General features: G+C 40.9%; 1 protein-coding gene across 8 annotated transcripts in view; it reads left to right on the top strand.

The window, feature by feature from the left end:
• The first annotated feature begins 538 nt into the window (after window positions 1-538).
• The window catches only part of MIA2 (MIA SH3 domain ER export factor 2), a 95005-nt gene continuing 69504 nt past the window's right edge, over window positions 539-26039 (top strand). For 2 of the 8 annotated variants that reach the window (XM_055132809.1, XM_055132804.1), the window contains exon 1: window positions 22510-22835. In XM_055132809.1, the coding sequence (XP_054988784.1) occupies window positions 22773-22835 (63 nt within the window). In that variant the 5' untranslated portion in view covers window positions 22510-22772. Of the gene's footprint in view, window positions 654-3079; window positions 3214-6541; window positions 6629-9889; window positions 11074-13049; window positions 13250-13354; window positions 13456-21279; window positions 21830-22509; window positions 22836-26039 lie in introns of those variants that run through there. The other 6 variants (XM_055132810.1, XM_055132806.1, XM_055132803.1 and 3 more) reach the window with 5 other exon arrangements.

Genomic DNA, 26039 nt, shown 5'->3' with positions numbered 1-26039 from the left:
TCAGTATTTGTATTGCAAAACGTAAGGTCCAAAAGTAGAGAGAGAGTAAGAAGGAAAGTGTCTGCCATAGAGGCAGGGGGTGGGGTTGGATGGGGGTGGCGGGACATTGGTGGTAGAAAATGTACACTGGTGGAGGGATGGGTGTTTGATCACTGTGTGACTGAAACTCAAGCATGAAAGCTTTGTAACTATACCTCACAGTGATTCAATTAAAAAAAAAACACAGCTAAATACAAGGTGTCTTAAGCAAGACAGTTTTACATGAGCCACCTTTGTAAGCCTTGAGTCGGACTAAAAATCCCTGTTAATTATTAAGCTCATGCATTATCTGGATACCTGACACTGCAGATTGAGAGCAGAGAGTTTGTTCCTTACGCTAAACCTACATGCCGGTAGAAAAATGTAGTTGTTGAGAAATTAAAAAAAAAAACCTCTTCCTCTCATATTTATGAAAGGACCTGGTAAATTCTATTTGGGTTGACAAATCTACAGACTGAATAATCAGTTTTCCATTGTTGAGATTCCTGTTTGTTTTAGCATGGCGGAGCTCGGACTTCACAGAATTCTCCTTTTGATTATTTCTCTGACCAAGTATCTGGAGAGCACAAAACTGCTGGCAGGCTTCAAAAAATGTGGTGACTTGGAATGTGAAAGTAAGTTTGCTTTTCTTTTGTTTCCTTCTTTTCGTCTTACTATGAAATGACTTAGAATGTTATTGTGGACATGCCTGATATAATGAGCATTAATACCATTGATAAATATTTGCAATCAGATAGTTAATAAATAGGAAATGCTGGAAGCAAAATTTTTGTGATAGCATTTAATGTAAATATACAAAATAGCAAAGATCAGTCTGGTATGTAAACATATCAGAAAGTATAAAAACCAATGACTCAAAACCAAACTAACCAGTACTTTTAATAAGTTTAAGATAAATGTAATTGATTTGTATTAAAAAGATATCAAATAATTAAATTTTTATTTTTGATGAAATATTTGTTTCTAATTCATAAGCAGTACTGCTGAGTCTCATTAGTCTTCTAAAATTGGTTTTTTTTTTTCTTTTTGAGTCACACCGGCTATGCACAGGGGTTACTCCTGGCTCATTCACTCAGGAATTACTCCTGGTGATGCTGGGGGTACTATATGGGATGCTGGGAATCGAACCCGGTTGGCCCCATGCAAGGCAAATGCCCTATCCACTGTGCTATCGTTCCAGCCCCTGAAATTGTTTTTATTTCAAACCAATACAATTTATTTTGTCAAAACTTTAAAAAACATAAATAATTTCTGTGTTTACTTATTATAAAAATTCTACAGAGTACATAATTTTGTTCATGTTCTGTATATTAAACTTGTTCTATCTTCTACAAAGAAAAATTGGTTTCATTTTATTCCATAGGAACTTAATTTATTTTCTGTTGTTAATACTTTGAAAAATGAACTCATACCAATTATCAGAATTGCTTTAAATAAATTTTAACTCTGGTATGTTAGAATTAGTTCTAATTTGTAACAAGTTATTAAAATGCAGAGTGTTATTAACATAAACAAATTAGTTATAAGTAAACTTTTCATGGGTAAACATTTCCCTTAATCATTTCAATATGTAACTCAGTATTTTTAGGTTTAGTACACAGGATTACATAATACAAATTATATTTTTTTCCTCTTTGCATTTCAATTATTTTTTTTAATGCCAGTTAGAGAACAGGGACAGGGAACACTCAAGTGTCTAGTCATTTATGTTATTTTCACTAAAATGCAGAGTTAAAATGTTTTACATATTCTACAATTGTTAGTTTGATATATGTATTATTTTCTGTGTTGAATGATTAAATCTAGGATGCGTTATGATTATTGTTTAAACCTGTTGTATTTGTTGAGTTTGTGGGGGTGATTGATATGTATCTAAGACAAAGAAAGTAAAATGTAAGATAAGCTTTTTGGCCTCTAGGGATTTTCATTCTAGTGAATGGTGACAAGACCAGTCCATATGCAACAATAAACAAGTGATTCCAAATATGGATCACAGATAATAGGGATGTTAGAGAAGGGGCAAGGTGGACTGGATCCACTAGATGTGTCTTAGGAAGGAAGGTTCAAATTGACTATGAAGAGAGAACTCGGTGTCTAGCTTTAGGAAAGAGCACAGGTACAGAAGGTGTAGTGAAAAGAGCCTCAGTGAAAATCTGGCTCCACTGTTTATCATGTGGTCAAGTCTCTGAGATTAAATTTGTTAAATTACAATCATTTACTTCATAGTCTGTTTTAATAATACAAAGCTATGAAAGAGCTTATCATAATACCTGGAATATAGTAGGTGCCAGGAAGAAAATTAATTCTTTTTAAAATCCTTGGTGGAAAAATGATACTGATATATTCTAGGGGCAGTAGATAAATCTGACTGTAAAGGAATAAAAGGAAGTGATTATTTTGTGTGTGTAGTGGCCATACCAGACAATGCTCAGGGCTTACTTCTGGCTCTGCACTCAAAAAACAGTCCTGGGAGGGCTCAGGGGACTCCCTGGGGTGCTGGGGATAGAACTTGGGTTGGCCTCCTACAAGACAAGTGCCCTACTCACTATATTTCCCATCCCAATATACTGATTTTAAACATAGGAGAGGGGGAAAGTTAAAGACAATCATATCTTACCTTATATTTCAAGCCTTAGAATTGATTTTGTGGGGACCAGAGAACTATCACAGAGGTTAAGATACTTGCCTTGTGTGCAGACAACACTGGTTCAGTTCTCGGCACCAAACTGATTTTGTGGACAGTGGAAAGTCTATGACGTCTTTTTTAAAGGTCATAACTATTATGAGGATCAGGAATATGACTCCAGTGGTAGACCCCGCCCTCCCACCTTGCATGTGTGATGCCCTGGGCTTTATCCCTATCCCACATGGCCCCTGAGCCTTGCCTGGTGTGGGTCCCACAACTAACAAAAGTAAGTAAATTAGGTAAGAAGAAATTAGCATCTGGGAATATATAGAATGGATTGGAAGAGGTCAGGTGGAAGAGGATAATAGCATTTTAACTTAAATTTGTGGGTTTTTTCTTTACATTTTTATATAGCTTTAATAAATAGAGTCTTAGCTGTGACAGACTACAGAGGACCTGACTGCCGATATCTGAACTTCACTGAAGGAGAAGAAATATTTGTTTATGTGAAACTTGCAGGAGAAAGGGAAGACTTATGGGCAGGAAGTGTAAGTATCTAGTATTACTAAAGTTACAGAATAAATGACAAACTTGTACAAGGATGTCATCTTTCCATCTCTGAAGAAACTACATTGAAGAGTTTCAAAGGAACATACACATGTTCTTTGTGTATAGATAGATATTCTTTAACTTGTTTAAACAAACAAACAAAAAACAAAAAGGTCAGGGCCAGAGAAATAGTACAGAAGTTAAGGAGCATGCCTTGGACACAGTCCACCATGGTTCAATCCCCTGCACCGTTTAAGGTCCCCTGAGCACTTCCAGGAGTGATCCCTAAGCAGTCAGGAATGAACACTAAATAGAGCTGGGTGTGTCCCCAAAACCAAGAAAGAAAAAGAGTTGTGTTAACTGGTAATTCCAGAATGTCTATAAATTTATTTTCATTTTTTAAACTATTTTATTGAAACACTGTGAGATAGCACTGCAACTCTGTCATCCTGTTGTCCATCGATTTGCTCTATCAGGCACCAATAATGTCTCCATTGTAAGACTTGTTGTTACTGTTTTTTGTCATATCGAATAATCCATGGGTAGCTTTCCAGGTTCTGCCATGCAGGCGAGATACTCTTACTAGCTTCCCGGATCTCTGAGAGGGATGGAGGAATCGTACCCGGGTTGGCCACGTGCAAGGCAAAGGCCCTACCTGCTGTGCTATCGCTCCAGTCCTGTGAGATAGACCATTACAAAGCTATTTATGATTGATTTCAGTCATACAGAATCCCAACACCCATCCCTCCACCAGTGTACATTTCCCAGCACCAGTGTCCCCAGATTCCCTCCCATCACCCACACCCCTAGAATGCCTATACATTTCTAAATGTATAGGAAAGAAATTTATAAATTTCTTGGGAAGATAGCTCAAAGGACTGGAGCACACTCCCAACATGGGTAAGGCCCCTAGTGTGGTGCCTGACACAGCTTGGACCCTTCCCCCCACCCTACCGCCACCCCAGGTAGCACTGTCAGCATGGCCTTGGGGGAGTCCTTAGCATTGCTGGGCTTGAGCAGTACAACATCACAGAGCCCAAGTCAGACCCACATGGTCAGGCCTAGTACTAGCAGGAGAGATCTCAAGTAGCTGTAGTGCATGCTTTGTAAGCAGGAGGCCCACATTCGATCCCCAGCACTGCATGGTCCTGCAGCATTGCTAGGAATGATGATGCCTGAGCATAGAGCTTGTAGTAACCCCTGAGCACCATCAGGGGTGGCCCAAAGCTCAAACCAAACCATAAAAACCATGATCAACACCAACACCAAGAAAACACCTGTGTCTTTCTGGAGAAAACTAAGGACTAAGTTTTATTGAAGAGGTACTCAGAAAGATCAATAGACTAAGAAAGCAAGATATTTGAATTTTTCATGGAAAAAAATACACCTGAGTGGTTATAGCAAAGTCCTGTTATACTGTAGTTTCTCCAAGATTAAATCATCTTCCTGAGTATGTAACATTGGAATATTAATAATTAATGTTATTTTCAGCTGAAAATAGGTTTGCATCTTTGATTATAACATCATGTTTTATAATGAAAAATTCCATGGTAAGCCATTATCATCCCAGGCTCAAGAAGCATAACCAGCTCAATACATACATCATTTCCATGCTGCATATGTAATGGAGGTCTCTCAAGTGTCCTCTGATTGCTATATAAAGAATCATAGTCTATTAGGTTCTACCCTCCTTTTTACCATCAGTGACTATGTGAACAAAATGCTGAGTGCCACAGACCAGAACTATTTGTATGGTCTTAGGCCGAAAAATTTCCACATCTTTTTTTTTTTTTTCCAATAAGAGAGAGTTTAGGCCACACCTGGGTGATCTCAAGGTTTACTTGGGTTCTGTTTTCAAAGAAAATGCCTATCAGTGCTAGAGGATCATAGTTGGTACCAGGGAATGAATTGGTGGTTGGCTGCACGTGAAATAAATGCCTTAAGCCCTGCGATATCTCTATAACCCTTCTTCACCATTTTTGTTTATTTTCGTTTCACACACAGCTGTGCTCAGCACTTTACTCCTGGTTCTGTATTCAGGGATTACTCTTGAGGGGACTGTATGAGGTGCTTAGGATCAAATCTGGGTCAGCTGTGTGCAAAGCAAGCACCCTACCTTCTGTACTATCTCTCCATCTCCTTCCTTACTCATTTTAAATGAAAAGAACTAAAAAAAATCAGAAATGTTCAGGAGTTACTCTTGGCTCTGCTTAGAGGCTGTCTCCATCAGTGGAAAATCATGTAGTGTCAGAGATTGAACCCAGGCCTTCTGCATGCAAAGTATTTGTTCCAGCCAGTTGAGCTCCTCTCCAACTCCTCCTCTTTCCTCTGTCTTATGTTGTCTTAAACATACCACATGTCTTGAATGCACTGGAGATATCTGATGCAGCTGTAAGAGAAACGTCACAGTAGGTATCATGTTAGGAAAAGAAAGCATTCCTTCCTGCTTCCTGTGTGTGTAAAATCTAAAGTTTCTCACAAAAGCGATGATAGTTTGTGGTGCCAGTGGGAAGGCTTGAGTGTGCTTGGTTTGGGACATTATTAAGTGTTTTCTTCATGCCTATTAAGTTTAGGGAACCACATTGTGAAGTTTGCCAATATACTGTTAGTTTCTGTTGATCTTTATAATCTTTTTTTTTTTTTGCTTTTTTTTTTTGGGTCACACCCGGCGATGCACAGGGGTCACTCCTGGCTCTGCACTCAGGAATTACCCCTGATGGTGCTCAGGGGACCATATGGGATGCTGGGAATCGAACCCAGGTTGGCAGTGTGCAAGGCAAATGCCCTACCCACTGTGCTATCGCTCCAGCCCCATCTTTATAATCTTTATTTTTTTTGAAGAATGCATGCCAGTCTTTAAAATCATCTTACCTGATTTTGATAAACTGAAATGCTGAATATGTCACAGCTCCACCTAGTGTGGCTACTGCACCATTCTCTTACTTTATGATATTCCAGCTATAGTAGTGTAAATAAGTTCACTTGGGAAATAAGATCAGTAAAGGACATGGAAAAGGAAGAAAATTATTATGTGAAATAGTTTTTCCTCTACAGTTAGAAAAAGTGACATTTTCCAGCTTAGATCTTTGTTCCTTCTGATTAATACTGTTCTTTTGAAATCCAGGTTTGACCTTTGGTATTGCATATGGTCCCCAAACACTGTCAGAAGTAATTCCTGAGTGTATAGCCAGAAGTAACCCCTGAGCACTATCCGGTTTGACCCCACCCTCTTGGGAAAAAAAAGAAAGGCAAGGATAAACTTAATTTTATTATTTCTTTGTTATTATTATTTTTTTAAATTATAATCTTTGTTCTTCATTTTGATAGAAAGGAAAAGACTTCGGATATTTCCCCAAAGATGCAGTCCAGATTGAAGAGGTGTTCATATATGAGGAAGTTGAAATATCAACTAAAGTAAGCAAACTCATTCTTGGTTATTAACTGACTTAGAAATGTCTTGGTTAAGTGGAGCAATAGTAAGGCAAGTAAGGTGCTTGCAGCAACCTCTAACACAACATGGTGCATGAAGCATAGAGCTGGTGATAATTTCTTCCCCTCTCAACATTGAAGGTAGGGGGTTGTGTGGCTGAACCCCTTCTCCCTAAAATGTATTTAAGAACATGGAATCAATGTAAATAAACATTGACAGACAACTGGAGATGTTTTCTTCCTCAAACAATTTATTTAAACACCATGTTTTACAAAGTTCATGCTGATTTGTTACATTCAATCTTCTAATACCAATCCCATCACGACTGCCACCTTCACTTCACTATTGTTTCCAAATTTCCCGACAATCCCCTAGCCTGTCTCTGTATCAGACCCACAATAATTTATGTCATATTGCTTGTTAGCAATAAATTTCTAACTGAATGATTAAATAATATTTCCTTAGAAGAAAATTGGTAAAAATTGTTGTATCTCACCATGGGACATTAAGTTCTTATCTGAGGGATTATTAAGATGTTGTTACAAGTTAAGCCTTCTGTTAATGTTTTTGTTAGTTGAACTTGATTGGCTTCTACATTATATCCTGTACAATCTGGTGTGCTACCAACTGGATTGTCAGTATTGTAGAGTCTGAAGATGCCGTGAAGCTGTGAATGTGGCCGTTCACTCCAGGAAATCCAGAATTTTTAACAGGGCAGTCCAGGTGGAGTTAAATCTTTAGCTAGACAACAGCTTAGGGATGAGGGGGTGACTACAGAAGCTTCTGGAAGTACAGGGAGGTAGGGAGAGATAGCGCATCCCAGTTCCAAGAATTGCTGGAGTTTTCAGGAACTGGGACCCCGGTACCTGAAGTTTGGGGAAGGTTAAGTTTTCTGTCAGGCTCAGTACTGAGGTGAGAGGCATGGCAGTGACTTCAGAGTATGGGAACAAGTGGCTGCCAGGGTTTTGTTTGAGGAGGCACTGGCCCACCCACTTCCCAGAGAGCCCTGTCATCTCAGCTGGGCATGGGTGTTTGAGAATTTTTTGCAGCTTGTTGTTCTCTTTCAAGATTTATTTATGAGTTTCTGCAACAGGGTCAATAGATGAGCTCACATGGTTATGGGGTAGTTCGTCACAAGATGTTTTTGAATGCAGTGGAGGCATCTAATGCAGCTGTGGAGTACTCAATGGAATACTATATCCAATTAAAATAAAATAGATTAAATTGTGCATTTTGCACAAAATGAATGGATTTTTTTTTGCCACACCTGGCCATCTTTGAAACCTACTTGCTTATTTGATTTATGACTCAATGCTTATGGATCAGTTCAGTCAGCACTCAGGATCAAACCAGGGTCCACTTTTTTTGCTCTTTAAACCCTAAATTGGGTGGATCTTGAGGTGATAGTGATAAATGAAATAAATGAGGAAGTGAAAGATAGTTACCAGTGGGTTTCATCCAGATATGGAATTTTAATAACTAAAGCAAGTGATCTGGCAGTGTACAGTGAAAGTAACCTTGAAAAATTATAGTGGTTATTGAAGGGGAAAGGTAAATGAATGGATGAATGAATAGAAAGGTCTTTTAGTAGTGAGAATTTTGGTGGGGATTTTGGTGAGTGTAATAAACATAAATAAGTGTGAAGCTGGCCTCCAAAAATTTCATATGAAAAATCAATTATAAAAGTCATAAAATAAAAAATTTCCTGGCTAAACAGTTTTTCATAATATCGGTATCCATAGGTTATATACATGGAATAGTGAAAACATAAAATAGTTAGCTTGAGAATCTACTTTATGAATATCCTAAGAATGCATAAAATTAGGTAAGATTAAGTTGGACATAAGCAAAGATTGATTTATGACAGCGTGCACAGTGGTTGAAAGCATAGGTTTTGGTTGCAGTCAAAGTTCAAAGTATGACTCAGTCACTTAGTAGCTAAGTGGACTTGGGAACTTTAATTTTCCAACCTGTAAAATCAGGGTGATAATTTCAATATAGTTCTATTTCATAAATTTTAATGAGGAAAAAATAAACACATGTAAAATACAAAGAAGCACTTCGTGAGTGCTATAATAAGCCTTAAATATTATTATGTCCTAACTTGGACAAAACTTACTTCCTAACACACATTCTAGGTCTCATATTTAAAACCTCATCAGCAATTGGAGTTTTAAATAAACTTGATAATATTTGTTTTGATAATGTTGGGCTTGTTAGTGACAAATGATATCAGAAGGTGACTTTTAAAATGTGAATTTGATTGGCCTATTTAATTCAGAATGTAGGTTAAGCCAGTTTGTTTAAATGAAGTCAGTAGGACATGAGTCAGTTTAGTTAAGCACACTAAAGGCTGTTTGGCTCTTTGCCAGCACCAATTTTGGGATTAATGGCCAGAGATAGTACAGTGGATAAGACACTTGTTTTACACATGGCCGAACCAGGTCTTATCCCCAGCACTACATATGGTCCCTTGAGCACCACCAGGAGTGATCCCTAAGTGTTTTGTGAAGTTTTGCTCTTTAAAATCATTATTCAGCTGGTTATATTAGTCTAACTGCACTCCTAGAAACTTTGTAGGCACATATGTTTTCTCAGAGTTTAGTTGAAAAATATACTTGGGGCTTTGATTGTCTTGACTTGTTAAATTCCTCAACTCTTTGATGATGAACACCTTTTTTTGAGTGTTTGTGTCACACCTGGTGATACTTAGGGGTTACTCCTGGGTCTACATTCAAAAATTACTCCTGGATGGGGGCTGGAGTGATAGCACAGCGGGTAGGGCATTTGACTTGCACGCGGCCAACCCGGGTTCGAATCCCAGCATCCCATATGGTCCCCTGAGCACCGCCAGGGGGTAATTCCTGAGTAAACAGCCAGGAGTAACCCCTGTGCATCGCCAGGTGTGACCCAAAACAGCAAAAAAAAAAATTACTCCTGGTGGTACATGGGGTATGCCAGGAATCAAACTCGGGTCAACTGTGTGCAGGGCAATACCTACTTGCTGTACTATTGCTCTGACCCTGATAAGGAAAAAATGTTAATGTAAAGGTATTTTCATAAATATTACTAACAATATTTATTGTTAGCCTTGAAAATTTGATAGTGATACAAATATTTGATTTTAGCTTTTGCTCTGCTGAGTTAGTTTTTAGGTCTTGGGAAATCAGTTATATATTTTAAATGACTTAGGGAGAAGTAGCACATTTTAATATATGTATATCAATCACAACTTTTTTCTTTAGGAATCTGACTTTCTTTGTCTTCTTGAGGAAAGGTATATATTTGACAATGAAGAAAATGAGTTAAACGCTGATAATAGTGAAAATGTATACCCATATGAAGAAGATGAAAATCAAAGCATAAGTATATACGGGAGTGATTTTCAGTTAGAATCTGGATTTGATCCAGTTTCTGAAAGTACTTTGTTTGAAGATCAGTTTTCACTATCAGAGGTTCTTAGTGAATCAAAAGAGGGGGATGGAGCAAAAGCTGGAAGTGTGGAACAGGATCCTATTCCAGAAGAGAGTCATGACCTACAGTCCTCATCTGTGCCTACAGGGAAAGAATGGTTTGAATTCAGAGAGGAACAAGCCAATGAACTGATTTTTGAATCAGCTACTGAACTTTCACAAGAAAGCTTATTTCAAATTACAAAAAAGGCAGTGGATGATGAGAATGACCTAGAGGAATTAAGTAGTAGTGAATATCAGATAGAACAGAAGCAAGAAACGGAGCTAGAATTTGGTTTAATAACAGAGAAGCAGTCTGAATGGGAGTCTGAGAACATTTTAGAATCTCAAACCACTGGGTGGTTTGATGGTGGATTTACAGATTATTTAGGGTTTAGAAATGAGGATACAGAACTTGAGTCATTGTCTCAAGAAAGCAACACACCACTAGATGTTCCTAATTCTGTATCATCTGATAACGATCCCCCAGTCCCATGTACAGAAACAGAGAAAAAAGACTCAGTCACTAATGGTAGCTCAATTTTCAAGCCAAGTTGGTTTGATTTTGGTTTTGGCATGCTAGCCTTTGCATATGCTAATGAAGAAAAACGTATATCAGATGATGGAAAAAATGAGAAAAGAGGTGAAGGAGACAAACAAGAACATCTTCCAAGTGAATTTGACCTTGATAAAGAACAAGAAATAAAAATAATAAAAACCATGGAAACGGAAGATCAAACAGTTAATGAAAAAGCTTTTGGGAAAGCAGATAATCCTGACACTACGGCATATTTTCAAAAGTTTTTTCATAATTTTGACACTTGGAACTTCCAGAACAGTCCAAAGGAAACAGAATTACCATTCTCTGAACTCATACAGGATGAAGGTAATGTATTTGAAAACTATACAACAGAAAATTTTTCAATTGAAAATTATATCACAGATAATATAAATGGTATGGTGATGAAAAGTGGATAGAGGAGTCATGTGGCCATAAAACATCTATATATTCAAACATTGATTTTTTTTTTTTTTGCTTTTTGGGTCACATCTGGCGATGCACAGGGGTCACTCCTGGCTCTGCACTCAGAAAGTACCCCTGGTGGTGCTTAGGGGACTATACGGGATGCTGGGAATCGAACTTGGGTTGGTCGCATACAAGGAAAATGCCCTACCCACTGTGCTATCACTCCAGTCCATAACTGATTTTTGTAAGTCTAAATTGGATTAAAATTTCCAGGAATCTGTGTTTATCAAAATATTCAACCAAATGATGAACAGCAGCTTAGTGAGAAAGCTCAACTGGCTGGAGCACATGCCTTGTGTGCAGGAGGACTAGTTTTGATCCCTGGCACCACATGGGGTGCATTGAGTCTGGAGGAGCCACCCAATAACAGGTTTGGCCCCAAAACAACAACAAAGCCAACCCCCACAAGTTATATATAAGCTTATCAACCACCCTCTTTTTAATTTACCAGTATCTAATTTATTCTGTAATTAGGTCTTAAACTAAAATATTAATTAAAAATCCCAGGATAAAAATGATTTGAGATGTAAAGGTGTTCCAAGAAAATATTAGATGTTTTACTATAATTGTTTTATTATTTATTCATTTTGGTTTAGGGACTATACCCAGCAATGCTCAGGAGCTGTTAGTGGCTCTGTGCTCAGGAGTGACCCCAGGCTGTGTTTGGGGAACCATATGCGGGGATGCCAGGGATGGAACTGGGGTCAGCCACCATGCAAGGCAAGTGCCTTGCCACCTGTATTATCTCTTCAGCTCAATAAAATTTATTTTTATTGAAGAATTGTAGCACTGTAGTACTGTAATCCTGTTGTTCATCGATTTGCTCGAGCGGGAACCAGTAACGTCTCCATTGTGAGACTTATTACTGTTTTTGGCATATCGAATACGCCACAGGTAGCTTGCCAGGCTCTGCCGTGCAGGCGGGATACTCTCGGTAGCTTGTTGGGCTCTCTGAGAGGGACGGAGGAATCGAACCCAGGTCGGCTGAATGCAAGGCAAATGCCGTACCTGCTGTGCCATCACTCCAGCCATGTATTAAATAGTACTGAGGCGATTTTATTTTTAGCAAAAGCAATTTCTGTTCTCCCTATCTTAACTCCCAAATCTGTTCTGGAGACAATATTTCATTTTTCTTTAAAGCAAAGTTTCTAAAATTCTTTTTGTATTTTTATTTTTTAAATAAAATCTTTAAAGTATTGTGATTTGTTTCATCTATTTTGTATGATTTCAGTTAATTTCTTATTCTTATAGATGAGGGTTTTTTCCATTTACACTCACTTTTTAGTTACTTTACACCTTCAATATATGGCACCACATATATTGAAATGATTTTCTTAGAAATCTAAGCAAATGAGCCAGAGAGATAGCACAGTGGCTAGGGTGTTTGCCTTGCACACAACAAATCCAGATTTGATCCCGGCATCCTGAATGGTCCCCCTGAGCACTGCCAGGAATAATTCCTGAGTGCAGAGCCTAGGAGTAACTCCTGAGCAATGCTGGGGGTGACCTCAATACCAAAACCAACCACACAAACAAAAGGAAGTCTAAACTAAGGGAAACTTCAGCAATTCAAAATATTCTTATTCCTAAATGATAGTTTACTGTGGGTCTGTATTTATACAAGAATTATAGCTTTTGGGTGGAGCTTTTGGGCCACACCCAGTGGTACTCAGGACTATCTCTTGATTTTGTGCTCAGAGATCACTCCTGACAGTGTGTGGGGAACCATATGTGGTTCTCAGGATTGAACCCAGCTTGGCCACATGCAATGTAAGTGTCCTACCCACTATGGTATCTAGTTCTCTGGACCCTAGGCAGAAAAATGAAGTATACAACAAAGGAATATTAAGAGAAGAAAGACATAAAAAGGAAAGAAAAAAACCCAAACAAAGATATAGCAGGTACTATAAAGGAAATATATAATACTTTATTTGCAGACACAGTTTCTAAGAGAGAATTGCCTAAGACAACTAATGAAGACTCACATTTCAAAAATTATGATGAAAAATCAGAAATATCATTAGATATTGAAGACACTTATGAATTGGAAATGGACATACTTGTGAAAAATAGCCTACTAAACAGTGATTTCTTTTCAACTGATAACTCCTTGTCTTCTCATAAAGGTAAGAAACAAGTTAACTGTTCTTTAGTACAATTATTAAACCTAAAATGTAGGTTTGAAAACACATCATACCAATGTTAACATATTTTTATTTTTCAACCAACAGAAGAAGCTTCAGAGAATCAGATTGAGAAATATTCATTTCTGTTTTATGTTTATGATATTTTGAGTGCTGCTTTTTCATCAATTAGAATTCTTATAGAAATGGTAAGTACTATTAGTACTTTTTCAATAATTTGACTAAATATTCAAATACCTGAGTGACTTCTTCCTATGTAAACATTATATAATGCTTCTCTTTATATAAGATTTTACATGAAAGATTTTTTTCCTTATACATAGGCAAGGATGTCATTAAGGATTTTTTTTTCTGTTTTTATGGTGCCAGCAATCAAAGTCACACTCATAAGGCAAATGCTCTACTACTAAGCTATACATCCCAAACTCTATTAAGGAATTTTTAACCTTAGGAGGCTGGAGCGATAGCACAGCGGGTAGGGCGTTTGCCTTGCATGCAGCCAACCCAGGTTTGAATCCCAGCATCCCATATGGTCCCCTGAGCACCGCCAGGCATTATTCCTGAGTGCAGAGCCAGGAGTAACCCCTTTGCATCGCTGGGTGTGACCCAAAAAGCAAAAAAAAAAAAAAAAAAAAAAAGGAATTTTTAACCTTAAACTTTGTTGGTCTCGAGTATTATTTTTCTCTTCTATTTTTTTTTTTGTTTTGTTTTTTGGGTCACACCCGGCGATGCACAGGGGTTACTCCTGGCTCTTCACTCAGGAATTACCCCTGGCGGTGCTCACTCAGGGGACCATATGGGATGCTGTGATTAGAACCTGGGTTGGCTGCGTGCAAGGCAAACGCCCTACCCGCTGTGCTATTGCTCCAGCCCCTCTTCTATTTTTTTTAAATCAGGGAAAGCTATACTACATGCACTAACTTGGAAATAATAGGAAATAAAAGTGAGTCGTAGTAAATTATTTGTATCCGGATGACAATTGTTACCTCAAATGGAAAACTGTAAGAACCTGACAAAAGTCATTAATATCTGAAAACAATCAAAATATAATTAAAATTTTTAAAAATCTGTTCACTTTTTAAAATTATAAATCCTATCTTATGTAATGTAAATGAGATGTTGGGAAAGGACCTAATATGTACTGTTTGGCGCAGAGGGAATCTTTACAAATTCTAGTTCCTTTTGATATCTACTGCAACCATGAAATAATTAAGGCAGGCCTCATTTTTCTTTTTATTTATGTGAGATAAATTTTAACAGTGGTGCCTTCAAGGAGTTCACTCCAGTTTGAGTACAGAGCTCAGAAAAGCAACCATTATGCAGTGTTGAGATAGTCATCAATTGCTACTGATAGACAAAAGGATCTTCCAGGCAGACTGATTAGCAGTAGGTATAGAGGGGAGGAGGAGACAGAAGGTGTCTCAAAGGAAATAATATATCAGTTCATCTTGAAAGAAGACTAGAAGTTAGTTAAATAAAAAATAAACATTCTAGCTTAAGAAGAGAGCATTTTAGGCCAGAGCAATAGTACAGTGGGTAAGGAATTTACTTTGCACTTGGTCGACCCAGGTTCAATCCCTGGCATCCCAAATGGTCCCCCAACTATACTGCCAGGAGTGATCTCTGAGTGCAGAGTCAGGTGTGACCCCAAAACTAAAACAAAAAACAAGAAAAAGAAGAGAGCATTTTTTTAGAACTATCATTTAGTTCATTTTTTAAATTAATTTATTCTTTTATTGATTCACCATGTGGAAAGTTACAAAACTTTCAGGTTTAAGTAGAAGAGAGCATTTTTACAAGTATAGACCTGAGAGAAAGAGTAGATGGAATACAAGTGAGAACTAAAGAATACAGGCATTAAATCCAGAATAGCTTTGAGGAACAGAGATAGCACAGGGGTTAAGGCAGTGCCCACACCAGCACTGACAGGAGTAAGCCCTGAGCAGAGAGCCAGGAGTAAACCCTGAGTACAGATGGGTGTGCCTTTGCCAACACTCCCCCTGCTCCCTTGCACACGAAAGAAGAACTCGGAATGCTATAAGAAGTGAAACTTGACATAGAGATTATAGTCAGTAAGGCATGTGTCCAGATCCCAGTTTGAAAATTGGCATCACATATAGTCCACTGAGCACTGTCAGAAGTGATCTCAGAGCCCAGATCCAGGAATAAGCTCTGAGCACCCCCAGGTAGAGCACCTCTCCATCCCGACCCCCTCAAAAAAAAAAAAAAAAAAGAGAACAGCTTTGACTGTTATAAGACATCGTATTCTATTTAAAAATCTGTTACATTGTCATAGAGGGAATGTGTAAGTACCAAGGCAGGGTGACCTTTAAGAAGTGATTGCAGGGGCCAGAAAGCTTGTACAATAGATAATGTGCTTGCCTGCATGTGACCAATGCAGCATCCCATATGGTCTCCCAAGGACTGCCGGAGTGATTCCTGAGCGCAGAGTCAGGAATAACCCCTGAGCTTCGCCAGGTGTTCCTCCCTTCTTCCCCCTCCCCCGGAAGTGATTGCAGTTCAGGACACAAATGGTGACATTATGTATGATGGATCACTAACTCAAATGAAATGAAGTATAAGGATGAGAACTATAGTCAACTGAAGAGAGCTAATGTTACCTTCACTGGGGTCTATTTTTGCCAGTTCTTGCCTCAAAGCAAGAAGGAATGTGAGGGCCAGATAAATGTTTAGAGGAACATTGTTTGTTGCAAGTGGAAGTATAGGATCCAGGGATGAACCTGAGCAATCCTGAGGTGAGCCACACTCACACAGGTCTGGGGGAACTAGGCATACTGGGTCTAGAAATGAAGGGGTAAAATACTAATGATTACGTAAAGTCTATCCTAGGAATAGTCAGGCACACTCTGAGAATCAGAGCACCATTCATTTTCTTTCTTTCTTTTTTAAAATGTAGGAGTACTGCTATTTATTTAGCCAGTGATTAATCTGATTGAATTGGGCATGAACTCCACAATACATTTTAAAAAACTTTAAAAGATTTTTAATTGAATATCGATGAGGTAGACCATTGCAAAGCTGTTCACAACTGGGTTTCAGTCATAAAATGATCCAGTATCATCCCTCCATCAGTGTACATCTCCCATCACCTATGTCCCTTTTCCCTACCCATCCCCCAACACCCAGCTCCCCACCCTCAGTATCCCTCTATGGGAGGCACTTTCCTTCTCTCTCTCTCTCTCTCTCTCTCTCTCTCTCTCTCTCTCTCTCTCTCTCTCTCTCTCTCTCTCCCTCTTTTTCCTTTTGTGCATTATGGCTTGCAAAATAGGAGCTAAGAGGTCATGATGTTTGTTCAGGGCATTTGGTATTGTTATTGTTATTGGGATGGTAAGGCTGCAATAGCTTTTCAATTGGGTGGCTGCTTTGTGGTGTGGATGTGACTACGGAGGCTTCTGGAAGTACAGGGAGGTGGGGGCAGGTAGCCCATCCTGACCTGAAGAAAGCCTGGAGAGTTGAGTCACAAAACCTGCATACCCGAATTTTCAGCAGATTTTATTTTGGTGAGGTCCGTCCTGAGACGGTGGAGTTAGGCTGGGGGTATGACAGCGATTTTGTATTGTGAGAGCAAGCAGCTGGTCTGGGCTCTGCTTGGGCTTCCTCAGACTAACCCACCGGCCTCTGATTTACCCTGGTCTGTTCAATCATGTGTGGGTCTGAGATTAACTGTGGCTTTTGATCACTTTCGAGATTTATTTATGGGTCTTTAAAATAAGGCGAATAAATGAGTTTGTAAATAAGGCGAATAAAGGAGCTCACCTCAGCTGAGCAGGAGGTGGTTTGTGGATGTGGCTCCCACATACCGAATTTTTGGCCATTTAATTTTTTATCATTTTTTTATATTTTTAAATTTATTTATTTTTTAATTAGTGAGTCACCGTGAGGGTACAGTTACAGATTTATGCATTTTCGTGCTCATGTTTCCCTCATACAAAGTTCGAGAACCCATCCCTTCACCAGTGCCCATTCTCCACCACAAATAAACCCAGCATCCCTCCCACCCTCCCAATCCCATCTCCCCCCACCCCACACTGCCACTGTGGCAGGGTATTCCCTTTTATTCTCTCTCTCTAATTAGGTGTTGTGGTTTGCAGCAAAGGTGTTGAGTGGCCATTGTGTTCAGTCTCTAGTCTACATTCAGCACGCATCACCCTTCCCCCGTGTGGCCTCCAACCACATTTTACTTGGTGTTCCCTTCTCTATCTGAGCTGCCTTCTCCCCAGAAAGTGAGGCCAACTTTCAAGTCATGGAGTCAACCTCCTGGTACTTATTTCTACTATTCTTGGGTGTTGGTCTCCTACTCTGTTATTTTATATTCCACAGATGAGCGCAATCTTTCTATGTCTGTCTCTCTCTTTCTGACTCATTTCACTTAGCATGATACTTTCCATGCTGATCCATTTATATGCAAAGTTCATGACCTCATTTTTTCTAACAGCTGCATAGTATTCCATTGTATAGATGTACCAAAGTTTCTTCAATCAGTCGTCTGTTCTAGGGCACTCGGGTTTTTTCCAGATTCTGGCTATTGTAAACAGTGCTGCGATGAACATATAAGTGTAGATGTTATTTCGACTATACTTTTTTGCTTCTCTGAGATATATTCCCAGCAGTGGTATTGCTGGGTCAAATGGGATCTCAATTTCTAATTTTTTTGAGAATCGTCCATATTGTTTTCCAAAAGGGCTGAACCAGTCGGCATTCCCACCAGCAGTGTAGAAGGGTCCCTTTCTCCCCACATCCTCTCCAACAGCGGTTGCTTTTGTTCTTTTGGATGTGTGCCAGTCTCTGTGGTTGAGGTGGTATCTCATGGTTGTTGTGATCTGCATCTCCCTGATGATTAGTGATGTAGAGCACTTTTTCATGTGCCTTTTGGCCATTCATATCTCTTCCTTGAGAAAGTTTCTGTTCATTTCTTCGCCCCATTTTCTAATGGGGTTGGATGTTTTCTTCTTGTAGAGTTCAACCAGTTTGGCCATTTAATTTCTTGGTAAACTTGGCCCCAAGTTGTTGGGGTTTGGCCAAAGGCACAGCAGCAATTTTGGAGTATCAGGAAGCCTGAAGGCACCATCAGGCTGCTGATGCACTAGTCCCACAAGTACCGGTTGACCTGCTGGCGGCATCATACCCTCACTATTCATTTCTTTGAAGTGTGTGGCAGTTTTAGAAAGGCCATGATGATTTGGCAGTCAGAGCAAGAGCCAAATCTTAATGCTAATTTTATTAAGAAGTCTATAGTGAGCTACTGAGCTTTAAGCTGTTAAGTTAGATTTTTAATGCTCAGGTGAAAATGAAGGGAAAGTCCATAGTCTTAAGAGAAGGGAGTTGGGGATAATAGTTTGCATTTCTCATTATAAGGGTATTAAAATGGCATGGGGTTGGGGTGGGGCTAGAGAGATTGTACAAGGGGTAGGGCACTGGCCTCGCAAGTGGCCACCTGTGTTCAATTCCAGGCACTGCCTATGGTTTCCTGAATCTCCTTTAGGAGTGATTCCTGAGCCAGGAGTAAGCTTTTAGCACCTCTGGTTGTGATCCAAACCTCTTTTTGCCACTAAAAAAACGAATGTCAGTTGGCACATGGTATTATGTACTTTTCTTTGCTCCATAGAGATTCCTCCACATCACCCAGTATTGAAGAGTCCATGCCAGATCTAGAATTCTTAATATGTATTAGTACATGCTATACTTTTTCAAGGCTTAATATATTTTGAATAACTTTAGTAAATATAAAATTGGAACAATTTTCTAAATTTAGCTGAAAATATTTTTTCTTTTGCTCAAATGTTTTTTGGTGTTTGTTTCTATTCACTGGTAATTTGTTAAGTTTTGGATAGGATATACTTTCTTTGGATTATTTTAGAAATAGTATAGGAGGGGCTGGAGTGATAGCACAGTGGGTAGGGTGTTTACCTTGCATGCAGCCGACCTGGGTTCGATTCTCAGCACCCCATATGGTCCCCCGAGCACTGTCAGGCGTAAATCCTGAGTGCATGAGCCAGGAGTAACCCCTGTGCATCGCTGGGTGTGACCCAAAAAACAAAACAAAAAACAAAAAAAAGTATAGGAGTGAGAGACTGGTGCCCGCTCGAGCAAATCAATGAGCAATGGGATGACAGTGACAGTGACAGTAACAGTTTAGGATTAGGAATCAAGACCATGTTTGTATTTTTTTTTCTGTTGTTGTTTTAAATAGTTCCCCTCTCCTGCCCCCAGAAGGGAACCAGCAAGATACACATCCAGCAATGTCCCAGGGAGGCTCCAGGGGGTTGTATGGTACCAAGAATCACAGTTGAGGCCTTAAGCATGCAAGATATGCTTTAATCAGTTGAGCTACCTCCCTGGCTCCAAAGACCCTGTTTTTCTCCACACTACTTGATAACTGGGGAGGGTCTTAAGTTCCAACGTTGATATATTAGAATGCTTCATTTAGATGTGTAATAAAGCAATTACATATAGAATAAGTAATCTTACCCAGCTCTTGTGTAACAGGCAGCTCTTGATAATGTTCTGAGAACAACAATTACATCACTAGCACAGAGAAATGACAATGTGGTTTAGCATGTTTGGTTTCCTTCTGAAGGATTTAACTCTATTGCCTGTGACATTGTCTATTTAGATAAATGGGAGTAACTAATACTTAAGAGTGGGCCCTTCATAAGGAAAATCAGTTTCTAGGTTGTGGGTCCATTAACATCATTTCAGTGTTCTTGGCTGCTTTCTAGTATGTTACCAATAGTTAATAACACTTGTGCTCTGGCTTTTTTTTATAGAGAACAAGTCTTGAAAATATTTTACATAGTAAAAATTGTGTATTTTGTTTATTTTTTGAGCCACACTTGGAGATGCTCAGGGGTTACTCCTGGGTCTGCACTCAGGAATCACTCCTGGTAGTGCTTGGGGGAACCATATGGGAAGCCAGACATTGAACCCCAGCTGGTCAACTGCAAGTGTCCTATTCATTGTATTATCTCTCTGGCCTCTCCATTTACTTTTTATCAGTTACTAAATGCAGGATTTTTTTCAATACAGATTTTAAAAGTACTAATATACACATTCAAAATGTTATAAAAACATATGCCAATGAATGACGTCCATGAAATTGGCTTCTGGGTCGGTTGTCACAACTCCACCTATAGCACCCCTTTACCCACGTGAGTGTCAAAACAGGATCAGAGTGTGGAAACAGAAGAGGGCAGGGTGTATTAGAATCTGAAATCTTTCTTCAGGATATGAAGTGCTTAGCCAACCATTATTTTCATGTTAGGAGAATTGAACAAGAGCTTTTAAAAGATGGAATTGAAAGAGGAAGAGGTAAGCTATTATGACTAGTGTACAGAAAAGAAATTACATTTGAATATAGCACTGAATTTAAATTTTACTGAGTTTTTGCTATGGGGGAAACTTTTAGATTAAAAAAATATTTCATGAGTTCTTTTGATTGTACATTTAATATTTGAATGAGTTATTGAAAAATTGGAAAGGGCGGGTAAATGTAGTACAAACTTTACACTTGATCTTAGCCAAAAGGCCGAGAAGCGATTGGAGTACAAACTTTAATATCTTAATATTTAATTTATAAATTTAATATTTATAAGCAAGTAAGTCATAAAAAAATCTCAGAATTTCATGAACATATTCAGACTTATTGAAGGATATTTATTAAATAAAATTAGAGTAATTCTTTTAAATTCTAAAGATATAATTTTATTATAATTTTAGTAAATATTCAGTTTCATTTTAATACACTAACATGCTTGAAGGATATGTTTGTAAAGATTTTTTTTTTTGCTGGGGGGGTGGGGGTACACCCAACCCTGAATCAGGAGCTCAGTGCTCACCTGGCTCTGCTCAAACTCAGTGATCTCTTGGAGGGCCTTGGGGGACCATTTGGGGTGCGGGGGACAAAAGTCGGGTTAGCTGCATGCGAGGTCTGGCCCGCAGCACTCTCTCCAGTCCCCTGTATAGCACCTTTTAAAGGGAGGATTATTAAGCAGTTTCTGTCACTCTCCGACAAACAGACACTGTCAGTTCCTTAACGCGGACGAAACTCCTTAGGAGGATGTGGCAAACGGTGAGAGTACTATATGCATTCTGAAAAACAAGGCCACATTTTTGGTTCATGAAAATCACCTGCTGTCAAGTTGGGCTATGATCTGGTTTCTTTTTTGGCACAACAGTCTAGTCTATTACTTTTAGAATTGACGTTAGAGGCAGCTGCTAAAGATGCCAGAATCTGTTCTTCTAGGTCATCTTGCTGGGCAGAGGAGTCTGCTCCACTGGCAAGCAAGGAAGGCTCGGGGAAGCGCTCCCTTTTACACCTGTGTCAGCCAAAACCGGCCGCTCCCAGCGAGCCCGGCCCTGGGGCTGGATCCAGCGCTCCTAAATATAGGGTCCGGGCTTTAGAGGACGCGGCTCCGCTTTTAGCTCTCGTTCGCCGAGGAAGAGGCACGCGCCCAGCCCAGGTCCAGGTGGTTGATTAGGAAGCGAAGCGCTATAAGGAAAAGTTAAGACGCTTCTGACCCGCGAGCGCCCAGGTAAACCCAGGTATGAGGAAGGCCCCAGGCCCTCCGCTTTCGCCCTGCGGGCAACTCCAATCACCGCCGCGGGCCGTGAGGTTGAACCCTGCCCAGACGGCGGCTGAGCCCGCACGCCTTCCCGACCCCAGTCCCCGGTCCGGACACGCGGGGTAGGACGTACGGGGCGCGATCGCACGCCGGTTACTCTGCGCAGTGAAAGCGGCAGCGGGTTGGCCAGGGTCGGCGGGGTCCCCCGGTTAAGGAGGCCGTCGAATTTCTCGTGCGGGATGCTGGGCGAGGGCTCCCCTAGGGTCGCAGGAGGCAGGTTCCCGGGGGTTAAGGCTGGGCCCAGTGGCCGCCCCCCGCCCGATGGGCATTTAAGGGCAGCCACGCCGCCCCCGCGAGCTGAGGGCGGTGATTCAGGGCCCTAGTCCGGGCTCCAGTGGCCTGCACGAGCGCGCAGAGCTGGAGGCCGAACCCCACTCCTGCCCCCAGCCCCTCCTCTAGGCAAGGGTGCCTGCCTGCAGGGCTGCGCCGGCCCCTTTAAGAGCAAACCACCGGGACACGTCGACGGAGCTCGCGCGAAGTGGGTGGGGCGAGGGGCCGGCTCCCCCCTCCCCTACCCCCCGCCTCCCCGCCGCGTCCCGGCCCGAACCAATCCCAGGGGGTGGGGCGGCGAGGAGTAGGCGCGCCCCCGGCTCCCGCGCCGCAGACGTGAAGTTGGCCGGCCTCGGGGCTGGCACAGTAAGTAACGGGCCGGGGTGTCCCGGCTCGGCCGAGTCGACGCTGCCGGCGGGGTGGTGCGGGTCTGGCCCCGACCCCCCTGCAGCCGGCTCGGCAGTTGGTTTGCTCCGATCGCGGGTGCGGGTTTTGGGTTCCGGGCGGAACGCTGCGTGTTCTCTGCCGATTGTCGTTGCCCAGTGAGGGCCTGGCAGCGGCCGTGGCCGCGGCGGCCAGGTAGCCTTGGCGCCATGGAGGGGCCCAGGACTGCCCCTCAGCCGTACTTGGGGCTGGTCCTGGAGGAGCTGCGGAGGGTGAGTCCGGGCGCGATCAGAGTTGCGTGGCCCAGGGGTCGCGGGAGTCTCCGGGGGAAGGAATCTGCAGAGTTTGGCTTTGGTGACTGAGAGGCTGTGCTAGGGGATCCCGGAGCTGGTTCTCACCTGCCCTCTTGTCCAAGGCTGTAGTCAGGTTTGTAGGTGTGTGTGTGTGTGTGTGTGTGTTGGTGGGGGGGCGCGTTGTGTGTGTGATGCTTGGGCTGTGTGTGTGTGTGTGTGAGTGTGAGATGCTTGGACTGTGTGTGTGTTGCTTGGGCTGTGTGTTTGTTGCTTGGGCTCTGTGTGCGTGTGTGTGTGTGTGTGTGTGTGTGTGTGATGCTTGGACTGTGTTGCTTGGGCTGTGTGTGTGTGCATGTGGTGCATGGGCTATGTGTGTATGTTGCTTGAGCTTTATGTGTGTGTGATGCTTGGATTGTGTGTGTACGTGTGTGTGTTGCTTGGATTTTATGTGTGTGTGTGATGCTTGGACTCGTGTGTTGCTTGGGCTTTATATGTGTGTGATGCTTGGACTGTGTGTGTTGTATGGGTTTTATATGTGTGTGTGGTGCTTGGACTCTGTGTGTAATGCTTGGACTTGTGTGTGTGTGTGTGTGTGTGTGTGTGTGTGTGTGTGTGTTACAAGGGGACCTGGGAATCAGTGAAGAGAGCCTCTACTCCATTGGGCTATTTGCATGGTGGTAGCTGTCTTCTGGTTCCTAAAAACAAATTAGTCTTGCAGTCATGTTGTTTATTTTGAACATAGGTCAGTGACACATGATGTTCCCCCAACTTAGAGAAACTTGAAGGTTGACACCATGAAATAGATCTTTGTAGTGATGAGACTTGTCTTGAAAAGCATTGGAGCCTGGATGGGGGTTGGCATGCTGCTTCTTTATTTTCTAGTAGTGAGGAATTATTTTGAGATACTTTGGAATAAGTGAGATTGTTCTTGGTTTCTTTCTGTATCTTGTTAATGTTGAGGTCGTGCTAATGTTCAGTCTGGAGATATTAAGCTCCTTATGTTCAAAATTAATTTTTTTCAGGTCCAGTTTATTAGTTTACAGAGATTTTTCTTTATTTTCTTTACCTTTTATTGAGTTACCTCGAGATACAAAGTTGTTCATGAAGAGGTTTCAGTCATACAATGTTCCAACACTTTACCAGTGTACATTTCCCACTTCCAGTGTCCCTAGTTTCCCTCCCACCACTCCCCAGCCCCAGCCTGCCTCTGGGGCAGGCACTTCTCTCTCTCCCCGCCCCCTTTCTCTCTCACAATGTGGTTTGCAACACAGGTACTGAAAGGTTATCATGTATATCACTTTACTTTTCAGCACTCAGTTCTTGTCCAGAGTGATCATTTTGAGCTGTCATTGTCACAGTGGTCTCTTATCATTGTCATCATGGGCTCTTTTTGCAGGGATTTCCCTCTCCAGTATTAGGTTGCAGAGTTTCTTTTTCTCTCAAGTTTTGAAAAGTGTTTAGTGACATTCTTAGGGGCACTTATGTCACTGTGTTTATAAACTAGCATACAAATTGTACTAAAAATAAAAACTTTCAAAATATTGGGACAGTTATGATTATTGGTTTTTTGTTGCATAAATTAAGAAGTGTTGTTGGATGCCAGAGAAATAGTATGGCGTAAACCTCTTGCCTTGTTTGCTGCGGATCCTAGTGCAATCCTGGCACTGCTATGGTTCCTTGGGCACCACCAGCACAGATCCACGATTCGTCCCCAGTTTAGCCAGGTGTGGCCTCCAGATCCTCCCACCCCCAAAGATTATCGTTGTATGGTTTTGTTGCATATGTGCGTATATGTGTATATGTATGCATGAATGAATGATAGTTCTGTAGGAATTATAAATGGACAGGTCCAGGCTGCTGATGTAATCCAGGGTCTTCATACACACAAAGCAGGCGTTCTGTCAAGTTATATCCTCAGCCTGATATCATTCAGTTAAGGGAGAGAAGATTCTTACCCCCTAATCCATACAGGACATAATAAAAACTAATGAATTGCTTATGATTGTGTACACAGAATATACTAGGAGAATTGAAGGGTGTACAAAACTACCTTTCCATGAGTGTTTAGGAAAATGTTTTTAGACTGAGTAAATACTTTAAGCGAGGGTGGGATCAAACAGCATGGTATGTGCAACCAATTTGGAGCTTTGGAGCTGTCTAATACTGGAGGGTAAAGTGTGAATCTTGTGCAGTAATGCTGGAGGGGGAGGTTTAAGTGGCTTCTAAGTGCTTTATTTGCAGGAGAGCCTAAAGTTTCAGTGGTTAGATTTTTGATTTAAATAGATAAAGCTTGCTGTGCACTGGACTGACCCATGTTCAGTTCTCAATACCCTGTATGGTTCACCAGACCCTCCAGGAAGAACACTGAGAGCAGAGCCAGAAGTAAAACCCTGAGCACTGCTGGTTGTGGCCAAAGAGAAATTAAATAAATAAATAAATAAATAAATAAATGTAGCTTATAGGTTGGATGTAAAGAAGATAGGCTGGAGAGACGGTGCAGAGGTTAAGGCACTTGCCTTGCACATGACTGACCCTCTTTGGTCCCTGGCACTGCATTTGGAGTGATCCCTGAGCACAGAATCAGGAGTAAGCCATGAGTACCACTGGGTATGGACCAAATACCATGGGGGAAAAAAAAAAGAATGAATAAAAAACTAGAAACAATGTGGAATGGAGAATATTTTGATTAACATTAATCAAGGTGGAATAGAGAGTACTGCTGAATGAGGAAATACTTAGTAGGAGGTGGATAGAATTGTATTCACTGAATGTGAAGAATGGAATCACATCCAGGTTTCTGACTGTAGCATCTTATTCACAAAGAGGGATTGATTTATGCTGGAAAAGAAGCATATTGTGAGGTAAGAGACAATTTTAGATTGTACATATTTCCATTTTTATCAAAAACAGCAGTAATCAGAATATAGTGTTTATAGTAATGTCAATTAAGAGAGACTTGAAGGAGAGTTTATATTTTGAAGATTTTTTTCCCCCTAATACTTTAAAAAGTGTTTTTAGCAGGATGATTTACTGTGTTGGCTGGGAGCTATGATGCACAGCAGTGCTTTACTTAGTGCTTTTTTTTTGGATTTGTGGGTCACACCCAGCGATGCACATGGGTCACTCCTGGCTCTGCACTCAGGAACCACCCCTGGTGGTGCTCAGGGGACCACATGGGATGCT

The sequence above is a fragment of the Sorex araneus genome, chromosome 3 (genome assembly GCF_027595985.1).
Source record: "Sorex araneus isolate mSorAra2 chromosome 3, mSorAra2.pri, whole genome shotgun sequence".
NCBI classification, from domain to species: Eukaryota; Metazoa; Chordata; class Mammalia; order Eulipotyphla; family Soricidae; genus Sorex; species Sorex araneus.
Note: the sequence above shows the minus strand (reverse complement) of the source record. Positions and strands in the feature narration are given on the sequence as shown.